The sequence below is a fragment of the Suncus etruscus genome, chromosome 2, assembly GCF_024139225.1.
Source record: "Suncus etruscus isolate mSunEtr1 chromosome 2, mSunEtr1.pri.cur, whole genome shotgun sequence".
NCBI classification, from domain to species: domain Eukaryota; kingdom Metazoa; phylum Chordata; class Mammalia; order Eulipotyphla; family Soricidae; genus Suncus; species Suncus etruscus.
The window spans coordinates 89055809-89081896 of NC_064849.1; the positions used below are offsets into that span (position 1 = coordinate 89055809).

A 26088-nucleotide genomic window follows, 5' to 3' on the forward strand; every position below is an offset into this window, starting at 1 on the left:
AAATTAATCATGATTTAGTTTCTGTTGTACAATGTACAGCACCCTTCACCTGTGCACATTTTCCACCACCAATGTTCCCCTTTTCCATCCTATCCTATACCTTGTCTGCCTCTGGGGCAGACATTCTCTCTCTCTCTCTCTCTCTCTCTCTCTCTCTCTCTCTCTCTCTCTCTCTCTCTCTCCCCATCTCCCTCTCCCTCTCTCTCTCTCTGTCTCCCTCTCCCTTTCCCTCTCTCTCTCATCTCTGTCTCCCTCTCCCTCTCCCTATCCCTATCCCTTTCCCTTTCCCTTTCCCTCTCCCTCTCTCTCTCTCTCTCTCTCTCTCATTAGGGTTCAAATTGACACCCAAGATAGCGCTGAGAATCAAAGACCATCTCCAACAATGCAAGATGCAAAAAGGAATTTATTCAGCTAGCCGAGGTCCAAGTTTCATTCTACCAGCGGAGCTAACAAGGACCCGAGTCAAATTTTCAAGCAGTTTATACAGGGCTTTACAAGCTTCAGCAACTCAAGAATTCATTGGTTAATGCAAGCAGCTCATCCTGCTTACATGATTGACCTATTACCATTTGCACACCAATCACATCATATCTTAGGATTGACGTCCCAAGTCATTGCTGACTCAACTTTGTGTCAAGGGATTCTTATCTGATGGAACATTCAGACCCACCTAGTTCCTCTATTTTAGCAGAATGGGAAATATTGCCCTTTAGAGGATACATTTTGCAGTTTTATCTTTGGGCTAACACACTCTGCCTATGTAGAGAGGAAAAAGCCACTTTATAGTGGCTTTACTGGTGGCTTGGGACCACTATGCTCCTAGGCCCAAAGGAGTTTGTTTCTCACACACTCTCTCTCTCCCTTTCGTTCTAAGTCATCATGAGGCTTATTGTAATTGAGGCTTTCTGTGAGCCCCACAGTTGCTAAGAAAGCTTGGAGAATGGACATCAGGATTTCATTCCTGAAAATAAAATGCTTATGGTCTCACATGAATCTTGTGTGTCTCAGTCACAGGAAAATTTCTTGGAACCTTTCTTGTAGAAGGAATTTGGGGTCTTGAAACCCATATCAACCAAAAAAAAAAAATAAAATTCTAGGGACAGGAAGAGAACTCAGAGGGCTACAGCACAGGTTTTGTGTGTAGGATCCTGTGTTTGAGTTCAAGTTTTGATACTTGAGTTTAAGTCTTGGTACCGCATGGCCTCCTGGGTACCACTAAGAGTGAGCCCCAAGTACCAAGAGTAGCCACCAAGCATTACCAAATATGTTCTCCAAAAATATATATAAACAAACAAATAAATACAAGCTCTTCCTAAGCATTTCTCCTAAATCTGGGATCAGTACATTGAAATAATTCTCTTTGCTTCCTTTCAGCAGCTAAAAGTCAGCAGTAATTTGAATTCATTACTTAGGGCTGGGATGTGGGTGATTGATATCTCATCAAATTTCTTAAATCTTATTAACATGAATTTTATCATTTTGAGTATTTCTCCAGAATGAACTTACTTCTAGTTCAAAAAAGATGCTTCAGCTAGCCTCTGGTTAATTAACTACCACTTTCATTTTATCAGTCAAGATTGATTCTTACACAAAAATTTCACTGGGCATAGCTTCTACCTTTGCCACCTACTGGCCCGTATTTTTATTTCTTGATTTATTCCTTGACACTTCAATTGTCTGAGAATGTCCGAGTCTAACTCAGTTACCTGCTCTGTATGAGATCACAGGTACTGAGAAACACCATTCCCTCTGTCTTCAAAGTGTATGTAATTCATTCCTTGTTTGGGAAACTTCCATCTTCCAGAGCCCAGTAATCTGTGTTAATTAACAATATTTCTATACAGAGAACTAGTTGCTATTGATAGCATTTTCATGCTCACCAATTCCAGCATTGTATTATGAATCTGTACTTGTTCTTTTTTTATCATACTTCTTATAGAAAGGAGTCTAAGAAACATTAATTTCTTTGAGAATTTTTCTCATGTTCTGCTCAAAACTATCAAGGATTCCTTCATTCCTGGTATCTCTTCCCACAGTGCTTTCTCTCTACCTTTTCCTCCCTCTCCTTCTCCCCCTTTTCTTTCTCTCCTTCTCTCTCTGGATAAAACTTCAGTTAAGGCAAGTGAAAGAATGATAAAAAGTTTTCTTCATTTCTACTGCTGAATCTCATTCAATATTTCTTCGATCTGTCAGGAGTGAAGGGTAAATGTGCAGATGAATGAGTTCCATGCTGGGGGGTGGAGCCTGGTAGCATTAAATCGAGGTGGGCAATTACCACCACCAGTTTCCAGCCTGTGAAAGGACCCTAAGGAAACCAGTGCTTCAAGGGAAAGCAATTTGTGCTTGCAAGTAGTGGTAAGGAATCCCGACTTCAGAAGAACTGGCCTATTTTATGTAAGATAAAACACCATCCTGGAAATGTCAATCAGGTTACAGTTAGTGAGTTCGTTGCAGACAAATAGCAGTTTGTACACCAAGACTGTTATCATCATCCTGTGCCCTTTGTGTTATAAATGGCAGAGAGGAAATTGATTCAGGACTCAGTGTCTGCTAAGGAATAACCCAGAGAGAAAGATTCATTATTTGGGATTAGGGCAAGAAGAGAAGATGGTGTTTTTCTTGCTCTTTCTCTGTTTTATTTCCATGGCTCATCTTGTGATTTCTTCTATTTTCTTGGGCTCTGATGAATCCACATGGCTCACAGTCATAGCTGAAGCAGAACAAGGACTTATGCCCCCCTGCTTCTCACCACTGTTGTTTGTTTGGTCCTTTTCTTATTTGCTGCCATTAATTAGATGCTTTGCCTTATAGGACAGGTTGTTCAGACCCCAGGATCGCATGCAGGGTGCTTTCAACACAGCCCTGTGGCCTGGAGCTCTGTGATATCTCCTCCTGAGAGACATTAGCATTCATTTGTTGTTGGGGTTGCCATATGTCCACCCACTTGGTTGTAGCATTTTCACATCCATGATATTGCTGTGACATGGCTCATGTGCTGATCCAGTCTCTAAGGATCACTGTAGCTGCTCCTCTGGGACCATATGGGTCAAGACCAGGGACCCAGGAACAACATAGTCCTAGGAGAGCTCTTGTGGTCTCATCCCTGCAAGCAGACACCTGCCAATTACAGCACTAAATTTTTTTGTAAAGTTTTTAAATGGGAATACTATTGAAGAAATAGAATGGATTTCTATTTACTATTTCTGTTTGTTCTAAAAGAGAACAAAGGCTAGAGCTGAAAATTATATTAATAAATTTGTAAAGATTAGTAGATTTAAAGGCTGGTTTGATTACGCCAAAGATTCTTTGAACTAGAAAGTAGTACAGTTGAATGGTCAAGTCCAAAGACTAGAGAGAACGTATTCTAAAAAGAAATGAAGCAGATCTAAGTGATCAGTGGACACAGTGGAAGTCTCAGAAGGGAAGGAAGTTTCAAGGTGTGGCTCCCACAAGAGCAAGAAAAGACAAAGTGAATTTGAACAATCCCCCCAAAAAAGAGTATCACATTTTAGGATCTTCTTAAGATTATCAGAATATTTCTCATCAGAAACATGAGGGACAAAGAGACAATAAACTCTTCACACTTGTAAAGGCAGAGTGGATCAACCAAGAGTCCTATAGTTTGTAAAAGCTGTGCCTGAAGAGTGTAAAAGCAATTAAGACAGAGGGGCTAATGCTGAGGACTGTGGTTATCAAAGACCTGCCCTGCATGTAAATAAAATTTTCTAGTTTAAAATGGAAGATCAGTAGTTAGAAGCCATAGAAAGAACTCTAGGTCTAGGGAAAGATAGCAGAGAGGTTAAGCACTTGTTTTGCATGTTGCTCACCTTGGTTTAATTCTTGTTACTGTACTTGGTCCCTCAAGACATGCCAGAACTGACCTCTGAGCATAGAGTGAGGAGTATTCCCAAAGTATTGCCAAGTGTAGCCTAACTTTTCTTCAAAGAAAACATGCATATAGTTCTAGAAAAGGTAAACATTTGGAGAAAAATAAAAGTGAGTGTTATTATAGTAATTGTTTATAATTCCATTTTCTCTTTCTCTATGATTTAAGAGTTGAGTGCATTTAATAAAGCAATTATTAGTCTAAAAGCTAGTATTACAACTTTGGTTTATGACTTTACATTTTGTTTTCATATAAGAGACAGATGCATTAAAACCCAATTATGATTTTATGGTGTAAACACACAGTTTTCAAAATGTTCAGGAAGGAGCGGGTAAGGACTTTCAAAGAGTAGAATTTCCTTTGCTATTGGAGCTCGGCTGGTATAGATTAAAGTTAGAGTTCTCTCACATTAGAACATGAGTTGAAATCTCCATGGTAACCACAAAGAAAATACAGACCAGACACAAAAGGAAATTAGAAGAAAATTAAAACATTTGACTCTAATAGATCAAATAAACATAAAAGATAGCAATGAAGGAAATTAGGGCTGGAAGGGGACTCCAAGCAGGGCTAGGGGGATAATTCAACAGGTTGGGGCATAGCATTTGCATGCAGACTGCCTGGGCTCAATTCCTGACACTGCATGGTTCCCTGAGTACTGCTGGGAGCAACTTCTAAGTGCCAAGCTGCAAGTAGCCCCTAAGATATGCAGAAAACAAGTAACAAAATAGTAGAATTAAGTGCTTCGTTATCAGGAATTATTTTCAACTCTCCAATTGAGAGACAGATTTGTAGAATTGGTTTTAAAATGACCCAAATCTGGGCAGGAGAGAGAGTACAGTGGGGAATTTGCCTTCCTTGTATCCCTCCCCTATTTGAACCCAAATACTCCTAAGCCCCATCATGAGTGATCCCTGAGTACAGAGCCAATAGCAAGTCCTGAGGTCAGCATATGTGGCTCAACCCATTCCCCAACACACACACACACACACAAACACACACACACACACACACACACACAGGACCCAACTAGGGACTGGAAAAAGAGCACAGCCAAAAGGGTCTTGCCTTGCACACACCTAACCTGGGTTTGATCTCCAGCATCCCATATGGTCCCTCTGAGCACCACCAAGAGCAATCACTGAGTGCAGAGTCAAGAGTGAAGAGAGAGATTTATTGGATGTGACCCAAAAATAAGAAAAAAAAATCTATAAACAAAAAAAATTTATGGTCCAACTAGATGCTATCTATAAGAGATTTATTTTAAGTCCACAGATTGAAATAATATGCTGCCAGTGATTTGACATCTGTGCTCTGGGCTCAGAGTTGTGTTACTCACAGTTATTAAAGTAAGGTGGTACATATCTATCCACAGAGGGGAGATAAAAAACCATGTGCATCTTGCAGATAATAAAATCAATCAGCCTTGGAAAAGCTTCACTACCACTCCCTACTTAGCCCATGAAGAACTCCCACTGAAAACAAGACAAAAAAGTTTTTAAAAGACAAAATAAAAATGCATTTTGATTATAGATATTCTGGCTGTGATTATTAAGCTATGAAAGTTCAAGTTCAGCTCTCCCATCTTGCAATGTGCCACTCATCCTCATCATCAACATGACACCAAAGAGAATGAACTCAGCAAAGGACTAACTCCATCTCCCTGTAAAGAGATATGGGCTCAACTATGCCAATGAGCTGATCTGGGGGGATGCATGGGATAGAGAAGTAGATTCATTGTTCTCTCAGATAGAAAATTAACTCTTTTGCCATATCTTCAATTATGAAACTTAAAAGACAAGAACATTACATAGAACAATTCACTGGAACTGGAAATATCATTTCAAAAGCAGTTTAGTGAGAGCTTTATTAGCAAGAAAAAGACCACACTTCCCTGTGCTTCAGCTTTTTGTACTCTAGACACACCCAGAACATTCTCAATAAAATCACAAATTGATCATAAGACTCCCAAGCTTCCCCATCTACTACCGAAGCCAAGCCTGGAATCTCTTTGTCCAAGTTTACTTTTCCTGTCCCCTGACTTTCCTGGCAAACAGATGGCACCCCAAGGTTACTTCAACTGTCAGAACTTGATGTTCTCAAAGAACCTGCATTGTTCTCAGAGTATCTATACACAGCAGAGTTATAGTTTTGTTTGGCATCCAAAATTCACAGATAGATATGACTCAAGTTCATGCTTTTTTCCTAAGCATCAAAGTCTAGAACTTATGTGGCCAGAGTTCTACTTCTCTAATGAAATCATTTCATTAGAAAATTTTTTCTCTGCTTTGGTGGTCAGGATTATAGACTAAAATGTTCTTCCCCGATTATGCTAGCACCTAGACTACTTGCAAAAATATATTACTGAGGGAAATAGACATGAGTCATGTTTGATATTAGAAATAAAACCACTCCAGTGCATTTCCCGACTGGCTATTGGTTTGGTGCAGTAGCGATTTCCACCCCTTTTTAGTTGGCAGAAAACAATGCAGGAGATAGTCTAGTTGCTGTCAGGGAGGAGACATTCCTCTGTCCACTATAGAGACACTTGCTGTCTATTTAAACCCTGGGAAGTGATATTGAACAGGACCACACTCTCATCCGTCTGCTGCAACTTTTTTAAATGATGAGAACAGCACCAACCAGTTTCTTCTAATAGGATGGGGTGTATGAGAGTACCTGTCAGCAGAGACTGTCTCCTTTCATCTCATTCTTTCATAGGAAGAAAAGTGGGAAGGAGCCTGATCCTTCTCACCTTAGTGCCACTTGAGTTTTTCTAATGATGGTTCCAGGGATTCATGAAAGTAGAAAGTCACCCAGGTGATAAACTTGACCAAAGTTGACTCTTATTTAACATTCAGCAAGTTTCTCAGAGAGATATCTATAGAAAATCTCCAGATTATTTGAAATTCTGAACTTTTTTTTTTTTTTTATAAAAAGAAGCAACTAGACTGACTACCTTGGGATTGGGGTGTTCAGGCAACCATTTTTGTCAGTTACAACCCAGTGACCAACTCAATGATCACTTTTCTCTTGAAGTAATTTAAATATCAATGTTGGGTTTAATGGGTTGGCTTGTTGTTGTTGTTGTTGTTTCAACTAAAATAAATTAAATATAGAAGGGCAGATACCAAAATTATAAGGGCCAGTTTTATTCACTACTATGTAGGGTTGAGATAATGTATCTTCCTCCTGGAAGGAGGTTTGAGGGTGGTCTCCCTCCCTCCAGACTCCATGCATAGAGAATTAAACAGAAAGAGGCTCTCCTGCAGAAACACGGATGGAAGAAACACATTCTAGACTAACTAAATATGGCTAATTGGAAAATGAGAGACTTTCACTTGGACAGGTGCTATATCTACTTGAGGAAATTTAAAAAGCCAACTGTATTAGTTATCCATTTACTTAGTTCTAGAAGTAAATTAATAAAACCAAAATACAGAATTAAAAGCTGCAGGTGGGATGAATTAATTGTCTTGCAGGGTTATTGGTGATGTCTAAAGCACTTTGGATATCAAAATTGGTCCATAAAGTTGTCATTATAAATATATCTTTATTCTTGGGAGGTGCGTGATTAATGAATGATACAGTAAAGAATTAAAATTGGATTTTTTTCTCATGTGAAGAAAAGCATGTCTAGTTAGTATTATGTTCTATAGTAGAACCATACAATAAAATCCCATCAAAAAGAAAAATTGACCCTCTAGTTACCTTAGTTATAAAGATTCCAAGTTGTATATTGTCCATATGGCTGCCATCCCAATTTTAATGTTCTCTTTGCCGTATTGTGGCCAGAAGTCTTAAGTCCATCTAAATATGCTTGGTCCATATTGGACTTGTATGTGCTAAAGAGAGCACGTCCCAATAGATAGCTCCCCTCAAGCCATATTTTTGAGTTTCTGTAATTTCCTCACATCTGTAAATAGAAATCTCACTTTCACCTATGTCCTGATAATCCCATATGTTCCATACATTCCAAACGTATAGTCACTTCATCTCTACTACACCCTTGTAAATTGGATGCCACTGTTGTTTGTTCTTCCTCCCTTCTCTTACATTTGTTTTGTAATGACAAGGATAGACTCATTTGGTTGCTGTGCACTGGAAATCACTCTCCTCATTGTCATTGTGGTGTTGGGGCTAGTAGTACCCTCTGGATCTCACTTGGCATGTGAGGTGGTACTAGAATTGAACTCCTGTCTCTGGCTTACAGACCCTTTACTGACTGAGCCATATTCCCAGTATCCCCACCTGATTATTGTCTTGAATTTAAAATCTGTTCACAAAAGGACAGAGAGATAGTAAAGTGGATAGGACATTGCCTTGAATCTGACTATTCTGAATTTGAATCTGGCACCACTTATGATTCCCAAAGCCCTGCTAGTAGTGAGCTCTCTGAGTGCAGAGCTAGGAGTGAGCCTTGAGGAAAGCCTGGTGTGACCCCAAAACAATATATTTATTTGGGTTTGGGGGGGACACACCTTGCAGTGTTCAAGTATTACTCCTGGCTCAGTGCTCAGAACTTAATCCTAAAAGGCGCAGGAGACTATATGGGATACTGGGATTGAACCTGAGTGGACCACAATCAAAGCAAATGCCCTTACATGTATTATCACTCCAGCCCATATATATTTTTAAAAATAAAAGCCATAAGTAGGAAGTATGAAATTCCAAAATGCATCATTAGCAATTCCTAGCATCCTTTTTGAGAGATATCCTTTCCTCCATTGATTATGTCCACAATGGGAAAAAGACCCCCACTATATGCATTGATTTGACTTCTGTTTTGCTCCCCTCTTCTGCTTCCCTCTTTCTTTGAGCATCATCTCAACTCTTCCTCCCTTTTTACCCCCAAAGGTAAATATGCCATGCGAGATCTAGTGCACAGGCTTCCAGGCGGAAACAACAGCAACAACTCAGCAAGCAAGGCCATGTCAGATGATACAGTAACTGCTGTGTGCTGTACCTTGCACGAAGTCATCACCAAGAACATGGAGAATGCCAAGGCCTTACGGGATGCAGGCGGCATTGAGAAGTTGGTTGGCATCTCCAAGAGCAAAGGAGACAAGTAAGTCAAGACAATAGAGGCACCCTGATGTCACTGGAGAGCCAGGATTGGTGGTTTAGAGCATAAAACTTAGGTCTGCAGCTTATTGACTGCCCATAACTCTACTAACTGTTGCCAGAAAGTTTTGTTCCTATCCTGCCACCACACAGGCATGTTGATATTACTGGGCATTTCTGTGTGATCAGTAGCTCATGACTTGGTGACTCCTGTGACACCATAGTCTAGGGTACAGAAATAAGATCATTCTTCCATATGGAACATATAACCAGCTTCACCTGTATATAGTTGGCTATTCTAGGGCCCAGTGGTTGACTTTGTAGTTGTAAATTGGACTTACAGAGGTCTGTAAGGTTGCAGGTTGGACTTCAGATGTCAGGATTCTTTTGCTCTGAACCTCCTCTGCTCTAAAGAACATGTTGTCAACCAAGGGAGATGGGGAAGAAACAGTGTGACAGATTCAGAAACTCAGTGACCATTCAGCACCCTAAGGTTGAGTTGTGGCTATTAAGATGGATCAGTTTACAAGTCCTTAAGTCCTCACTTCCCCAATCTAAAGTGGAGGAAGGAGGGGCCAGAATAATAGCACAGAGGTAGAGCATTTGTCTTGCATATGGACAACCTAGAACAGACCCTAGTTTGATTCACAGTATCCCATATGGTCCCCCGAGCCTGCCATGAGAAATTTCTGAGTGCAGAGCCAGGAGTAACCCCTGAGTGCTGCCAGGTGTAGCCCAATCCCCCCCCCCAAATGGAGGGAGGAATACCAATGCCTATTTCTAAAAAAAAGTGACAATCCCTTCTTGGAGGATGAGTAAAAAGTGCCCAGGCAAATGGGAGAGGTGGCAGTGGGAAAGATTATACATGCCAAGGCTAGAATGCAGATAAAACTCCACTCACAGAAATGGCACCACTCCAAGTAGGAAAGACCCTAAGATTTTCACTTGAGAATCTGGTATCTTAATGCATTCAGCAGAGCTTTCCCAGGTTCCCCACCCCAAGCTAGGCCATCAGTTGGCCAACAAGCTGTCAATTACACAAAAACACCCACCAACCTTAATTAAATCTCCCTTCCCAGAAATGTCTTGCTGTAATCACATCAGACTACAAGGGCAAATAAACATTTTTTTCACCAGAATCAACTTCTTGAGAGTCCACACACACACACACACACACACACACACACACACACACACACACACACACACACCACGCACGTGCGCCAATTTCCTCCTCATGGAGAAGCAAGAGCCAAGTTTTCTTTTATTTTAAGAGACTGTAAGGAATGGGCTTGGAGACTTTCTAAAGAGCTTTCATTATTTTCTTTAATTGTACCATTGTTTTCTAAAGAAATTTTAGTGCTTTTCATTTAAGCACCAAGACCTCCACATAGACTTAATCAGCAATTTGGTGGCAAGATTTGAATCCTTTTGTCCATAAAATAGAGAAGTCCCCAGGGTCTTGAGTAATCAGTGTATATAGTTTGAATTATATGTGATATTTACTTACAGTAAAGTACTAGTCCTCAGAAGCAAAAGACCAAGTATTTTCTATTTTGTATAGCTTATTAAACTTTGGGATTTCTGATTGAAATAGTCACTTGTTTTGAGCACAAAAAGCTTAATGAAATAGATTTTAAAGCAGACAGAAATGTACACAGTAAAACACACCAGTGCCCCAAAGTTTACTTCTTATTTGTTTTTAATTTATGGACACTCAAAGAATCCAGGGGGTTTGGAATGTAAGACTAGCAAACTTTGGGGCTGGGTTGGCCAGAATTTCTTCCTTTGGACCTGTGGATATTCCCTTCCATGGTCAACATCATTGAATGGATGTTTTTATCAAAGGGCTTTTATTTGTCCCATTATCAATAGAGTGTTTTTGGTAAAAACAGATTAAGAAGTCATTTAAGAAAGTCATCAATGATTGGGGCTGGAGAGGTGGCACTAGAGGTAAGATATCTGCTTTGCAAGTGCTAGCCTAGGACAGTTCGATCTCCCTGCGTCCCATATGGTCCGCCAAAGCCAGGGGTGACTTCTAAGCAAATAGCCAGGAGTAACCCCTGAGCGTCAAATGGGTGTGACCAAAAAAAAAAATAAATAAATAAAAACAAAACAGAAAAAAAAGTCATCAGTGAAATAACATGTACCCATGAAATCCCAGGTCCTTGGGAGAGAGGCAGTATTCTGGGGCTGGGTATGGTGTTGTATTTATGGGCATAAGAAACCATTGTTAATAATAGCATTATAAACCACAAAAATCTCGATTCAAAAATGTTAAGAATAAATCCTATATGTTCCAAGAAAATTATTTCATTGGTCTGAACCAGTCTTGACTTTTGTTTATGTGAAGTTACTATCCTCACAGGTGAGCTTAGCAATTTCTTTCAATTTGACTGAAAAAAAAAATATCTTTAAGAAATAGTCATTCCCTTGGACCTGAGAAATAGCATGGAGGTAGGGCATTTGCCTTGCATTTAGAAGGACAGTGGTTCAAATCCCAGCATCCCATATGGTCCCCTGAGCCTGCCAGGAGTAACCCTTGAGCATAGCCGCGTGTGACCCAAAAATAAAAAAAATAAAAAATAAATTAAAAAAAAATTAAAACAAAAAAAGAAATAGTCATTCCCAAACTGGGGAGATAATACAGTGGGTGGGTGCTTATCTTGCATGAGGCTGACAGGGGTTCAATTTCTGGCTGTTCACTTCATCCCTTGCCCTTTTTATTAATATTCACTGCCTTGATTTAATAAGATTTAATAAGAACTGTGAGGTTGGGTTGAGTCAAGTATTGGCCCATTTACAGTTCTCCTGCTTGGTTAATCTCATCCATTATTTTATGTACTTTGTCTCTTTCACATATAATGACTAATTGGGGATTGAAACAAAGCATTCGTAGCTGCCAATAGCCTCATTTCTCATCTTCACCTCACTTTAATTATTGCTTCTCACTGCTCTTAATCCACAACCCAGGAGAATCACCCTATGTCCTGGAACCAAACTCAACATTCATCATTCAATTTAGTTCTGACCATTAATGTCAAGGGTCTCATGGTTTTGTAGACAGATTTCAGTAGAATGAAATTTCTTTATTAAAAATTTGGAATTCAGATTATTTAATAATCAGGAAGGGGAGAAATATCGCTTTGCTCAAGTCAATTCATAAAGTGCAGGATTAGGCAGCTAGTACCAGTGTTAAAGTGCTTGTATTACATGCAGATAACTCTAGTTTGATTCCAGGCATGGTGGTAGTCCTCCAAGTCATACTGGGAGTGATTCCTGAGTTCTGAGTTAAGAGTAAATCTCGGGCCCCAAAACAAAAATAGCAACAATTTTATAAGATTATTACAAGTCCTTAAATTGTCTTTAAAAATTATTTATAGGAGTGAGCCAGAACAATAGTACAGAGCCAGAAGTGAACCCTGAACACTGCTGGATGTGGCTCAAAAACAAACTAAAAAAATGACTTGCTGGAGACAATAATGAATGATACAGAAAGTTGAGTGCTTGCCATGCATGCAGCTCACCCAAGAATTACCCCAGTACTCCATATGGTTCTCCAAGGTTGCCTGAGCAAAGAGCCAGGAATAAGTCTTAATCCCAGATCAGTGTGCCCCCCAAAAAAATATTTATAGAAATTCATTTAATGCTAACCTGATTTTAAAATATGAATTAGGAAGCAGAGAAATATTACAGTGGTTAGAGAATTTGCCTAGCACATGCCCAACCTAGGTTTGATTCCTGGCACCATATATGGATGGTCTCTCTCTCTAGACCTATCAGGAATGACCTCTCAGCTTCTACTGGGTTTGACCCAGAAACCAAAATAAATAAGTTCATGAAATAAGAACTACTTTGGGAAAATAAACCTTGTGATGATTCTCCATGGGAAGCTTTTACACACTGTTTCTAAACCTCAATAGACTGATATACCAAGGGCTTAGAGTAGTAAGTTGTGAAAATAAAAATTATGCTGTTTAAATGCAGTCTTCGTTATACAATAATTTAGGTTTTGGGGTCCAGCTTTGGTAGGAGACCTGTTTAAACACTCACATTTACATGCACCAACTGAATTCTTCAGTCTTCCTGATTTGACCAGCCTCGGGAAAGTGCTCAGAAGTGTCTTTATTAATGGCTCCTACAGGAGACTCAACTTAACCTTTGAGAAGTTGTAATAACATATTTTCTTTCTGTGTCATTTTAAACATCTGTTATGGACATTGTGTCATATCCATCTGTTTCAACAGTTCTTTTTGTTCTAATTTCAACAGTTATGTCAGAAAGTGTGTTGAATGTGTCACTATAGTTTGTCATCAGCCAGGAAAGCCATTAACAGCCTCAACTGTTACTTGTCAGTAGAAACCCTGTGTTGTGGCTGAGGTTATAATCACTTGTCGCATTAGAAGAACTTTGCTGTTCCAGTCCTTCAATCAATAGCTACAGTTTTTCAAGTACAAGTTGCTTTGGCATTTGTCTACTGAAGGGATCAAAATGAAAGTCTAAAAAGGCCTTCCGGAATTATTACAAGACCATGATGTACTAGCATTTTAATTGAGAGGTTAAAACCTGTTCATCATTACACAGTCACAGTCTTTCTTTTAATAACTAAAAAATAAGGAAAAAATAATAAATTACACTCTTGTAGAAAATTTTTCATACTAAATATAGTTTCACTACATTGTCACCACCTGACTACTAATAGATGCTTCTCTAAAGTTGTTTGACTCTGGCCATGCTCCTATATCTAGCTTAATTATAGTAAAAAATAAAGGAAAACATGTTCTATTTTGCTTAGCAGTGATCATTGAAGAATATAATGTTAGTCTATCTGTATCCAGGATATATATAAACTTCTGTTAGTTAAAGTGATTTAATAGTAAAGACTATGCTATCAATATAAATTGTGAGATCATTTACTAACAATTAATTTTTCCACTATTGTCCAAAAGAAAATATGCATGTTATTAAGTATAGCTCATCTTTCCTAAGAACAGATTCTTAAAATTGGAAGAATTCTTAATATTTTTAAGTTCATAATAAAGTGGGACAAGGGGCATCATGAGTTAAATAATGCTTTTCATGTGGGTAGTTGTGGTTTAAATTCTATGTTCTTCTAAGCATAGCTGACAGTAACTCCCCCAACACAAAATGGGCAGTATCCTCTAGCACTAATATAACCCAACTCCCCTGAAAGTACATTATCAAATGACCAAATTTTCAAATATATCAAAGTTCAATGTCATCTCCATAAGATTAACAGTATAATGACTATAACTGTTACCATATGTAGTTGAATGAAGAAACCTTCAACTTGCTTGATCAAACCTCAAGAAAATAAAGATTTTATATAAAAAAGAAAATTTCTGCAGCTATACAATTTGAAAATAAGTTGTCTGCTAAAATATTCTTTTAATAAGCACTGTAATAAAATCTATATATTCAAAAATAAATAAAATATAATTTTACCAACCCCCCAAAAAATTTCAGGAAATGAACAAACATTAAAAACAGCATGCATTGGGATCCTATAATCTCATCAGAAAGTGTATATCCTCACAACAGTTATTAACTCTGGATCCCAAAACCTACCTGAACCTACTTTCCTGGACTCAATCATGTTCTTCCTTCTTTATCATTTTAGAGAAAATAATAATTTTTGCTTTCAGTACAATTATTCTACTTATATTACCAATGACCCCTCCTCTACTAGGGGTACATGTCACATGAACACTTGCCCTATCTGTTATAGCCAACTAAGTTGCAGGATTCTCAATTTTGTCACCCAACAGTGGCCTAAAACACCTTCTGCTCTTGGAAATCATATCTCCTTTTATTCTGGACACATCCTTTTGCCTGGGCATATCATGTAGGACTTGTAACTTCTCTCATCACCAATTTGGAGGGGAACAGCCTTCCAGGAATATAAGGTCCCCAGAGCAAAGGATAATTATTTCTGGGACCTTTCTTTTTTAATCTTTTAGGAGGTTGGAGTGATAGTACAGCAGTGAAGGCATTTGCCCTTGCATATGGCCAATCTGGGTTTGATCTCCAACATGCCATGTAGTGTCCTGAGCTTTCTAGAAGTGATTTATGAACTCAGAGCCAGGAATAACCCCTGAGCATTTCTGGGTGTACCCCCATAAACCAAAAGAAAAATTTTATTTCAAGCACTGTGATATACAACTATAAATGTAGTAATTCTTTTGTGTGTGTGTGTGTGTGTGTTTGTAGTGTCAGGAACCTTTCTTCTCTGTTGTGGATGAGAAAATAGGGCCACTGTAGCAAGCAATCTTGGTATTTGCACAGGTCCTAGGACAGGGCCTAGGATAGAGTCTTTAAGGTTCTAGAGGTACTGTTCTTCCATTGTTGGTGTGTTCAGTTTTCTGTATCATGTGCTCCATGTTTTTGCTCATTCCCTAAGCTGAAGTCTAGGAAATTTGGTTCCAATGGTTCTGCTCAGTCTCTGTTGTCAGAATTGTGCCTTTGTACTAAGAAGTCTTGATTTTTGTAAAAGACCTGGGCTATAGCCTAGGGTTAAAAGTAGTAATTCTATAATTGAGTTCTTGACATCCATTCCAAAGGACATTTGCACATCACTATTTTACACAGCACTCAGTACAATAGCTAAGAGTTGGAACAGCCTAGGTGTCCAGCAACAGATAATAAAGATGTGGTACATATATACAGTGGAATATTGCATAGCTCTAAGGAATTATGAGATCATGTAATTTGCTGCAACATGGTGGAACTAGAAAATATTATGTTAAATAAATTAAGCCAAAATAAGGATACATACAAAGTAACTGTATGAAAAAATACAATGACTTAAATTAGAGTTGTCTAAAACACTCTTGACCCTAGAGTAAGGACCTAATAAGAAACACTCTTGACTCTAGTAAGAAGGAGAGAAATATAGTAAAGTAGGAAAATAGTAGGGTGGGCCACAGGTATGGTGGGCAAGGGCCAGGCTTTAAAGTTTCAGGAATTTGCTCTGGGGCCAAAGAGGTGACGCTAGAGGTAAGGTGTCTGCCTTGCAAGCGCTAGCCAAGGAAGGACCTCGGTTCGATCCCCCAATGTCCCATATGGTCCCCTCTCAAGCCATGGGCAATTTCTGAGTGCTTAGCCAGGAGTAACCCCTAAGCATCAAACAGGTATGGCCAAAAAAAAACAAAAACAAAAAACAAAAAAATGTTCCAGGAATGATTTATGTAATACCTGTGAGTTCAAAGATGTTCCTTTCCCCACACAAGCATGAGAAAACAAATAGTGCACACATATCTGTGTGACTGCTCACTGCCCCTGGTTTAGAAGGCCAAGCAGAAAAATGACAGGAAAGGTTATTTGGTATAGCTAGAGAGAGATAATCAAGAGGATTCAGGTACATTGATGCAGTATCAAGGAAGGAGATAACTAAATATCAAAACCATGGAATCAGCAACACCAAACTTATGAGACCCAAACATTAACAAAATAAATGTATAAAGGTGTCTGTTAATATGGGGAAGGGAGCTATGGGGTGGACTCTGGGAACATTAGTGGAGGGAAGTTGATACTGGTGGTGAAGAGGTTGGTACTTGGCCCTTTCTAGAAAGTATGTCAGCTTTGAGCCAGACCATGGCATCAATGTCAGCTACTAGCCACTGAGAACAGAGAATCTGATGCATTCATAGTATCTCTCACCTCTAATCAGCAAGGCATCGAGAAGGTGAGGAAATTAAATGAGTAAAGAGTGATTGGAGTGTCTGTTTGGAGATGCACCTAAAAAGCAATATGTAAGGACAAGAGCTTTTTAGGGAGTTTGAGCATAAGTCTCCCAAAAATTATCAGATTCACATGCAAGGATGCATATGATCATGGGGTCTCTTTGAGGAATGGAGAACAGACCAAGGGGTTTGTAGCTTTTCTTATGCATGTTCCTCTACATCAAAAAAAGCAAGTGCCTATATGCCACTGTACACATCACCTTTCCTGCCATTTTCCTGGTTTGCCTTCTAATCCTTCCTGGTTGCCCCACATTCAGTTGATTTCTTCACTCAGGGCATGACACCTTAGTTTGCATTGGTGAAATTGTTGAACTAAGAAAAACACCTTCTCAACTGTAATATTTGCAAATTTTTGTGTGTGTTGGTAAAAATGGGGTCAAGCCAGCACTGGTATCCCCTTTCTTGGATGGCAGGAGTCCATAAAAACCAACAATAAGGGCAGGGAGAGATAGCATAGCGGCGTTTGCCTTGCAAGCAGCTGATCCAGGACCAAAGGTGGTTGGTTCGAATCCCGGTGTCCCATATGGTCCCCCATGCCTGCCAGGAGCTATTTCTGAGCAGACAGCCAGGAGTAACCCCTGAGCACTGCTGGGTGTGGCCCAAAAAAAACAATAAATAAATAAATAAATAAATAAATAAATAGTTCACCCCATACACTCCTAGGACATCACTTGAGAGCCTACTCACCCCCTGACTTTTCTGTCTTTCTTTTCTAGGCACTCTCCAAAAGTGGTCAAGGCTGCATCTCAGGTCCTCAACAGCATGTGGCAGTATCGAGATCTGAGGAGTCTTTATAAAAAGGTAAGGTTGGCTTGAATGCCAGAGCACTTAGCTGCACACCAGCCCCAAGTCAAAGCCAGAGGAATATGTGACATTGGACCATAAAAGATGCATTTTAGATGTGGAGGGCATCAGCCCAGTTCCAGAGCCAGAAAACAGGAGATAGATACAGACAAGGAAGCAAAAGTCACTACTGTCTTCTGTGGTCACTCAGATCCTGGAACTTTCAGCACTGGACAGATCCCCATTGAAACATTTTACCTTCAACTGACTTATGAAGGTCAGTTGTGCATTATGTTGTGCACTTGACAGGAACTTAATGAACTGAGAGATTGTGTAAAAGTAAACAAAATAGCCACACAGTCAGCAAGGATTTGTGGAAAGAAAGAAATGAGACCAAGATAGCCCATACTTCCTCTGTGCTCTTTCTACCAGGCATATGTAACTTGTTTTTCAAAGGTGCCTTCACCAAGAGGACTTCACAATAAGACTCTTAAGTGAAAAATGCCACATCTAGAATTTGAATGTGAATGTCCTTTGGCATCTCCTATTAGGTTCAGTGCCAGGCTTTCTCTGTGGTATTTTGTCAATGAATAGGATGGCTAGAGAATAAGTTGAACATACATGTTTACTTTTCTTTCTTCTTTCTTTTTTTTTTTTATCTTGTATTGAGTGAGGATGTTTTCCTAGTAGTGCTTAGGGGTTACTTCTGGCTCTGCATTCAGGAATTTCTCCTGGCAGAGAATGGGGGAACCCCATAGAATGTCAGGGATCAAACCTGGTCAGCGGCATGCAAGGTAAGCATTCTGTACTGTGATTGCTTCAATGCCACATCTAGAACTTTGAGAAAACAAAGACTTCTTGAAATAAGGACTCTTTGGGAATAGGGGATTACCAACGCTTCCAGAAATGATGAGTTTACTACTGTTCATAAGTGGTGCTCTCAGTAGATTGGAATTAACACACAGAGACAGAAAGCATCATGGGACAGCAGATAGCTCAAGGTACAGGGGGAGTTTGTGTATCTGGCAAGGGTCAGAAAGGACTAAAGAAGGATCACCAGAAAGGAATAAAGAAAGGACTAAAGAAGAGTACCACTTTCCCCTTCCAGACCCACAGTAAGCTCAGATATTTGGAGAAGAGGGGACCAAAGACAGAGCATCCAATCTATCTCTTGGTCTCACCAGCAGGATGTGTGCCCCTTAGTCAATTGGAAGATGTAAATATTTTATCCCACTCAAACCAAGTTAGAGTCTATTTCAAGATTTTCTCAAGGCCCTTTCTTTTCCTTGAAGCATCTTTAACATGACAATAATACAATTTAGCTTAGCGTTATCTCCCCAGCTCCTTCAAGGTGGTCCTATTCTGCAAAAGGACCTGTTTTTAAGTTGAAACTGAATGACAAGTGTTTGTGAAGATTTTAGGTGAAATTTTTTTTTCTCTTGAGTATTCTGCAAAGTAAGAGAAATCTGTTATGGAAGTGCTGTGGGTTCCTTCTGGCAGGAAACTCACATCCCAGAAAACATACTAGCTTTATCTTGACTTCAGCAAGGAGCACAGTAAATTCGCTTCCAGAACAGGTTTCATCTGCAAAACTAGCTGCCTGGTTTGAACATGAGCGGCTGGCTGATTGTCCCAAATGGGTGTTAATGACCTCAGAAATATCAATCCCTGACACAGACCCCCTTTTTCAGACCTTTTCTGTGACCCTTAGCCAGTCATACCTTCTCAGCTATGTGTACTACAAGGAAACTGTTGTGTGTGTGTGTGTGTGTGTGTGTGTGTGTGTGTGTGTGTGTGTGTGTGTGTGAGATCTGTAGGTAATTTTTGAACAATGGGGTCAGTCTCCATTTACGTTGTTGCTGTTCTTGTTCTTATTGGTAGAAGAGTTCAAAACAGTCTTCATTTTTCTGTTTTCATGAAAAAACAAAGGTGTTGACAGAAATTTAATGGAGCTCAAACCAGAGAGCTAAAGACCGTTTCAATTTTATTTTATGAGAGGAGATACAAGAAGGATGGCTTGGAGAAACCAATGAGAATTTTAATGACCCGTGCTTAAAACAAATATTAAGAAAGATCTGTTCTTAATAATTTCCTAATTATGTGCTTGTGAAATTAAATGAGGACTTTGTGCTCAATATTATAAGTGGAGCTACTAGCTAAATGCTAAACCAAAGAACAAAGGGAAAAAAGAAAAAAAGCCTTTTTCCTTCTTTAAAAGTTTTTTATAGGAAAACCAAATTTATCAGGTTGGTTATTGGGTGTTTATATTGTTCTTCACTTAAAATTTACTTTCCATTGACCGACAAGTCTGATCCATATCTTTTCATTATTCAACTCTATCAGACATCTGCTATAAATTTAGAAAGGGGAGAATTTCTTAGCAGAGAAACTATTTAGAACAGGTCAGGATGCAATATGGAACAATTCTTAGTCTTTTTATTCTTTTTGAATATTGATCTACATATTTTCTGAGTGAATTAAGGGTTAGAAAACTAGAGAGGATGCTCTGAAAGAAGTTATAGTCTTTGGCTGAATTTCAAAGTAAGGATGTCCAAGATAAAAGGGGGAAATGTGAACAGAAAGTTGGAAATGGAAATGAAGCCTCTAGGGACAGAATATGGAGACCATCTTTCACTAGCTTTTCTTTCTAATGATCCAGACACAGAATCTTCTTTCATCAGGCCAACAACTTCATTTTGCTTGGAGAGAAACACACTTCCTCAATCAGAATGTTTCTTTCTTTGGGTGTGTTGACCAGTACAAACCCATATTAGATTCCTATTGCATTTTGAGCTAAAACATCCATCTAAACATTCAGCTTCAGTGAAAGCTAAATATCTGCTCTCTTCCTCTGAGGGAAAACAAGTCATTTCTGCACAATGCTGGAACACATTGATTAAATAACTCACCACTGGATTGTTAGCCTGACTTTGAGTTGAGATACCCACAACTGGGAGTTAAAAATTCTTCATCATCTACATCATTGTAGAGGAATTTTTCTGAAGGAAGGGAAAATCGACCTGAGAAATAGATTTGATAGAAGGATCAGGAGTAATAAGAAATAAATTGCCTCAGCCTGTATGAATCTTGGTACGAAAAGCATGGTTGCTGATATAATATAGTGCTTTGGTTTGATCATAGCAGGGGGCATTATTGGGGCAGATGATTTCAAAAGAAGGCAGAAAAATTAGAAAAGAGAACATAGAATCAGAAAAGGCTAGGAAGCATTTAACTTGCATGCGGATGACTGGGGTTCAATCTCTGGTATCCTGTATGGTTCTGCAAGCACCACGAGGAATGACCCCTGAGTGCATAGCCAGGAGTAATTCCTAAGCATTACAAGGTATGCCCCCCCTCAAAGAAAAGAAAGTATTGATTACAAATAAATTCTTCTATAATGCCTACAGAATCTCTAAGAAATAGTTGTATTGCTAATCAGGACAATAGGCTGAGCAAGTCAAACAGAGACAATGGAAAATAAAGGAAGATTGAGTCCAATTACTCAAGTAGTCATCTCTGTCCCCTTTGTGGAGATGTACCTGGTTGGACAGTTGGACTGAGGCCAGCAAGTAATCTAAGTCCCATGTTGTCATTTTCATCTGTGCCAGGTGTTATACTGGCCCCTGTGGCATATTTCCCACACTGTACCCTCTCTTGACTTCTCACATGGTGAGAGGCAAGAGATAGGAAGTAGTATTCTCCTAAATATGTGATGCAGAAGCTGCCAAATTCCTGTTTGTATTTCTGGACCAAGAAGTCAGACAGAATTTCCCTCTCAGCTGAGCTCTGTCAAACTTGGTGGCAGGAAGAAATTGTTATTTTCCTAAAAGGAAAATGGCAGTATTGAGGAAAAAAAGTAATTTCTACTCATTGATATATCTTCAAAAGCCATTACATGTTGTATCTACTAGGGCACATTATTTCATTTGATTGTGGTGATTGTTTTCTCAGGAATTCTTCCTTACTTTAAGCAGAAACCTCTTTACATTCGGCTCCTCTATTAAAGAAATTTTATTTCTCTTCTCCACAATGTCCTTCCATGTCTTGAAGCTAGGCATCCTGCCACACAGGCAAGACACACTGCTCTAATTTCCATCTGCCTTTGACCACTGATGTCACACTTCTGTAATGTTACTCCATCCCTAGTAATAATTTCCTTCATGCCTACATAAAGTAAAAGAAACGTGAGATTCTCCTTCCCTCATACTGAACACTCGAATGCATATGAAGCTAAAAAAAAGTGTATGAGACGCTCTTTCTACTGTTATTCAATGTACAAAGAAACCAGTCTTAGACATAAATAGCTAAAGATAAAGTACGTAAGCAGCATGACCTGGACATGAGACCTCCAGGACAATAATGTAATAATTATTTGAGGCATTGAGTTTCTTCTCCTCTTCCAGGGCCTTAGCACTCAGAAATATGTTGAGTTCTTTGGATTCAATCACATGGAGTCTCCAATGCTAAGAACAATTTTGTTTCTTGATCTGTTGGGACTATTAGGAACACCATGATTTCTTCCTCCTGCTGTGTGTCTCCTAATTGATAACTTCCTAGGCTCATGTATCAAAGAAAGACCTGGGACATCTTTCCATTAGCCCCATCTCTGTTAACTTGGTAAAAATTTTACATGCTATTGGGTTGGTAAATTTTTTTAAATATTTTTTATTTAAACATGTTGATTACAAATCTAATTGTAGTTGGGTTTCAAACATATAAAGAACACCTGTCTTCACCAGTGCAACCTTCCTATCACCAATGTCCCAAATCTACCTCTACCATATTGTCTATAGGCAGTGGACCATTTAAATCCAAGAATTTCATCTAATTATCATCATCATTATCATATGTTTCCTCCATATTTTTTTATCAACAGTATTCTTACATATATGTTTTTTCATTTCCTTTCTCGTATTTATCACCTCTTCTAGCACCTAGCTATCTAATATCTCCCTCCCAAGTCTTTCTCCTAAGCAGTTGTATATGCCAATTGATTGACCATTGAATTGCAAACTGAGTCCAAAGGGAAGAATTTTCAAAGTGGCATTGAGGGGAACGCAGTTGCAAGAAATTATGCCAGAAGGCCATGAAGAACAATGAAAACTCCTGATGGTTTGAGATATGGTATAAGAGCCCTTATTCCATTTTAGTGCTAAATTTGAAGGTGTGGCTACTCCACGTGTGAGGACTGGCATTGACTGGGCCATGGAGACCTTGGCTAGGACTAGAATAGGAATATGCAAGTTCAAGCCACGCTTAAGAAATAACACATTATTTCTTCACCAGAGGCTCTGTCCCAGTTTGTCTGTTCTTCCTTCACTGTCCCAGAGTCTCTTTCAACTATCAGATTGCCACTTATTCCTGCAATGTCTCACCTTCCTACCTTAAATTTGAGAGCCCCCAGGCTTGAGGTTTGGATTTTCTTTATCTCACACATAGCCTCTCCTAGCTCATCTACCAACTGCATGCACTGGTACCCACAGTAGCTCCTCTAGTCACTCTCTTCCTGTCTCACCAGAGACACCTGTATCACTTCTCAAGGGTCCATGCTTTCAGCTCTGACTCTGTCTCCTTCATCTTCACTGGATAGCACAGACCTTCTCCCCTTTCAGAGGGACCAGGGGACTACCCCGGTGTGCATTCCTCATACTCAACAATCCCACACTTCTCCTTTATGTTCCTCTTTCCCAGTCTCAGTGGACAACTATCCATTGACTTTTGAGTTATTGTAAGACTCCTAACAGGGAAGACTTTATGAAAAGTAAATCTCAGGGCTATGCCTCTCAGTGGTACCCTGGCCCTCAGGATAGAGTCTGCACATCTTTAGAAGAATTCAGGAGACTTTTCTGATCAGCCTGGGTTGGTCTGACCCTATTCTCTGCCCTTTCTCCCCTTTTCTCTGCTTCCACACCTAAGTCTACACTTCTTCCAAATAAGTCTGAGTTCTCTCTCCACTACACAACCCTCTTCCCAAGTCTGAACTCTAATACCTCAAAACCCAATACCTCAGCTCCTCTCAAGACTCCTTATTTCCTACCTTCCTTTTGTGTCATCTGAGAATCTCTCTGACCTTTTCCGCAGATCTGGATTAAGGTCATGCCTCATTCATCTGAGATCACTGTAGGGCACATTCGTTTGAATGAACAAAAAGACTTTTTTAGTTCAGACTTTTAATACATGAGTAACTTGAGCCTCCATTTAAATGACCTCCTGTGATGAAGCTAAGATATTCACTTTCTAGTGATGATTCATTGGTACTCATGTATAAGTCTGTTGGTTCAAATATTAGTTATGAGATTTGCACTAGAAGCTTGCAAGTTATTTCTTTGAGTGAAACTTTTCTGAAACTCTAGTGCAATGATGCCTGATGGACTGAGTTCCAAGTGGTCAATCTTCAGGGCTGGAACAATACTACAGTGGGAGGTTTAGCCTTGCATGACACCAACCTGTGTTCAATCTCCAGCATCTCAAATGGTCCCCTGAGCACCTCCAGGAGCAATCTATGAACATTACTTGGTATGTCCGCCCCCAAAAAATCAAGTGGAGGGATCCCCTAAATCTTACTCTGTGAGCCTGCTGCTTCTAGTTTATTCTTGGGCCGAAGATACAGGACAAGAATGAATAAGAGCAGTGCATACTATCTGTGTCTTTAGCAAAAAAAAAAAAAAAAAAAAAAAAACCACTTAAGTAGAAGAATTAAGTTTTCCCAAATTAATATCAACTCTTAATTTTCTGGAACTCCTGGGATAACTATGCTCCCCAAACTACTCACTTCCTCTTTCTGTGATTTTCTGTGAAGGCTTTCTATGCAGCCCTGTGGTTAATGACATGAAAAATTGAATCCAGTTTTCTCAAGCGAGATTGTTATTTTCTTAGTCTTTCTGTGACCTTCAAATCTGGATAGTGTTTGGGTGAACTGACCACATACTCAGTCAGAGTCTGGCTCTGAAACAGACACAGTTCAAATGTCCTCTTTATAGCATCCCTTCCCATGTAAGCACAGAGGTCACCTGGCCTCAGGTTTGAAGGAAATTCAGTGTCTAGTTTTCAGGCACTGGACTTACATCTGCCTTCAGTTGCCTGCATCAGCCCAGACCTATCTACTCCTGTGACATCTTTCTGGGTTAAATTCATTCCTTGATGTCCAGTGTGGTACCCACTTGTAGTTCCCAGCTTCTATTTGGACTGCCAGCCTGTGCTGGCATTGGGGCTCTATGAGATTAATTTTTCTTTGTAACTCCTCCCCACTAGAGCCTTGAGGAATTTTAGGGGACCCCCATAAAAACCTAGAATCACTCCCAGGTCATTCTGTGGAATGCCACAGACTCCTCCCAGAGTGACTAATCTGCAAGAATCATGAACTCCAATGCTCACTGAGGTACAAGAGTCTGGAAATTGGGGCTTGAGGGAAATATCTCAAAATGTTCATAGCACTGAGAAAAGCCAAGGCATGTATTTTGGAAGACAATGATGAGGACTGCAGAGATCCACCATGATAGTCCATTTCCTTTTTGCCATGTGCTTTTCCCCAGAAAAATACCCAAAATCCTCAGAATAGCCCACAGAGATGCTGAAAAAGATCAGGTAAGTTCTTATGGTGATGTAGTAGGTACTGCTGTTTACAGTGTTTGATTGATTATTTTAGTCTAAGAAGTCTCTTCTCCTCTCTGTGAACCAGGTAGAACCCTTAGATCCTATTCATGGGATAAAGTCAAAGACAGATGGATCCCATGTCAGAATTTAACTCTTGGTGGCGCTCTAGTTTGATACTAGACTTGTTCTTCATCATAGATGACCATTACCCAAAATGTTCCCAGGTCAGTTCCCCAACTCACTGTACTCTACCCAAAATGAAGCCTCAGTAGCTCTACCACCATCTCTTGTCTCAAAGAGTGCCCTGCTGCAGACTTGAAACCAAACCTGGGTGTGTTTCTCTGGATAGAGATAGATATTTCTTGTGTCTTTGGGAGGAGAAAAACTAAACATAAAGCAAATCCACAAAAGTCCTTTCTTTTATCATTGGCCACAGAGGGATCCAGGCTGCTGGCCCCTTGAGTAGGTGAACAATGAGCTTTGACAGGCCTGTGGTAGTGCCCTTCATGGCCTGTCTCCCTCAGAGCTCACCTCTCTCACTACTAGTGTCCTCATTTATTGCCTCTTACCACCTTAGCATGCACAAGACAAGAAATCAATAAGTCATTATGGATAAGGAAGAGCTGGTACAGTCCCCCAAGGTGCTGAGAGGAGACCTGGCCATAATGTCTTTTGGTATTGCTGGAAACTAGCACTTCCTCATCCAGGATTGCTTTTATTTTTTAAATAAATTATCTAATCAAATCATTGAAATACACAGTTACAAAGGTGTTCATACTTGTGTTTCCATCATACAATGTCCAACAACATTCACCAGTGCACATTTCCTGCATCAGTGTCCCCAGTTTCCTTCCCATCCTTTGCTCTGCCCTCCATCTGTCCTTCCACCAGTCTGCCTCAGTAGCAAACATTTTTCTTCTCTCTCTTCCTTTTTTTCTTTAAGACACTGTGGTCTGCAATATTACTAAAGGGGTATTATGCCTATCACTTTCCCCCTTT

General features: G+C 39.6%; 1 protein-coding gene across 4 annotated transcripts in view; it reads left to right on the plus strand.

Annotated features, from left to right (window-relative positions):
* CTNND2 (catenin delta 2) overlaps positions 1–26088 on the plus strand; it is a 974640-nt gene that overhangs the window by 911165 nt on the left and 37387 nt on the right. For all 4 annotated transcript variants that reach the window (XM_049767900.1, XM_049767903.1, XM_049767899.1 and 1 more), the window contains 2 exons: positions 8744–8954; positions 17430–17514. In XM_049767900.1, coding sequence (XP_049623857.1) covers positions 8744–8954; positions 17430–17514 — 296 coding nt within the window. The remainder of the gene's footprint in view (positions 1–8743; positions 8955–17429; positions 17515–26088) is intronic.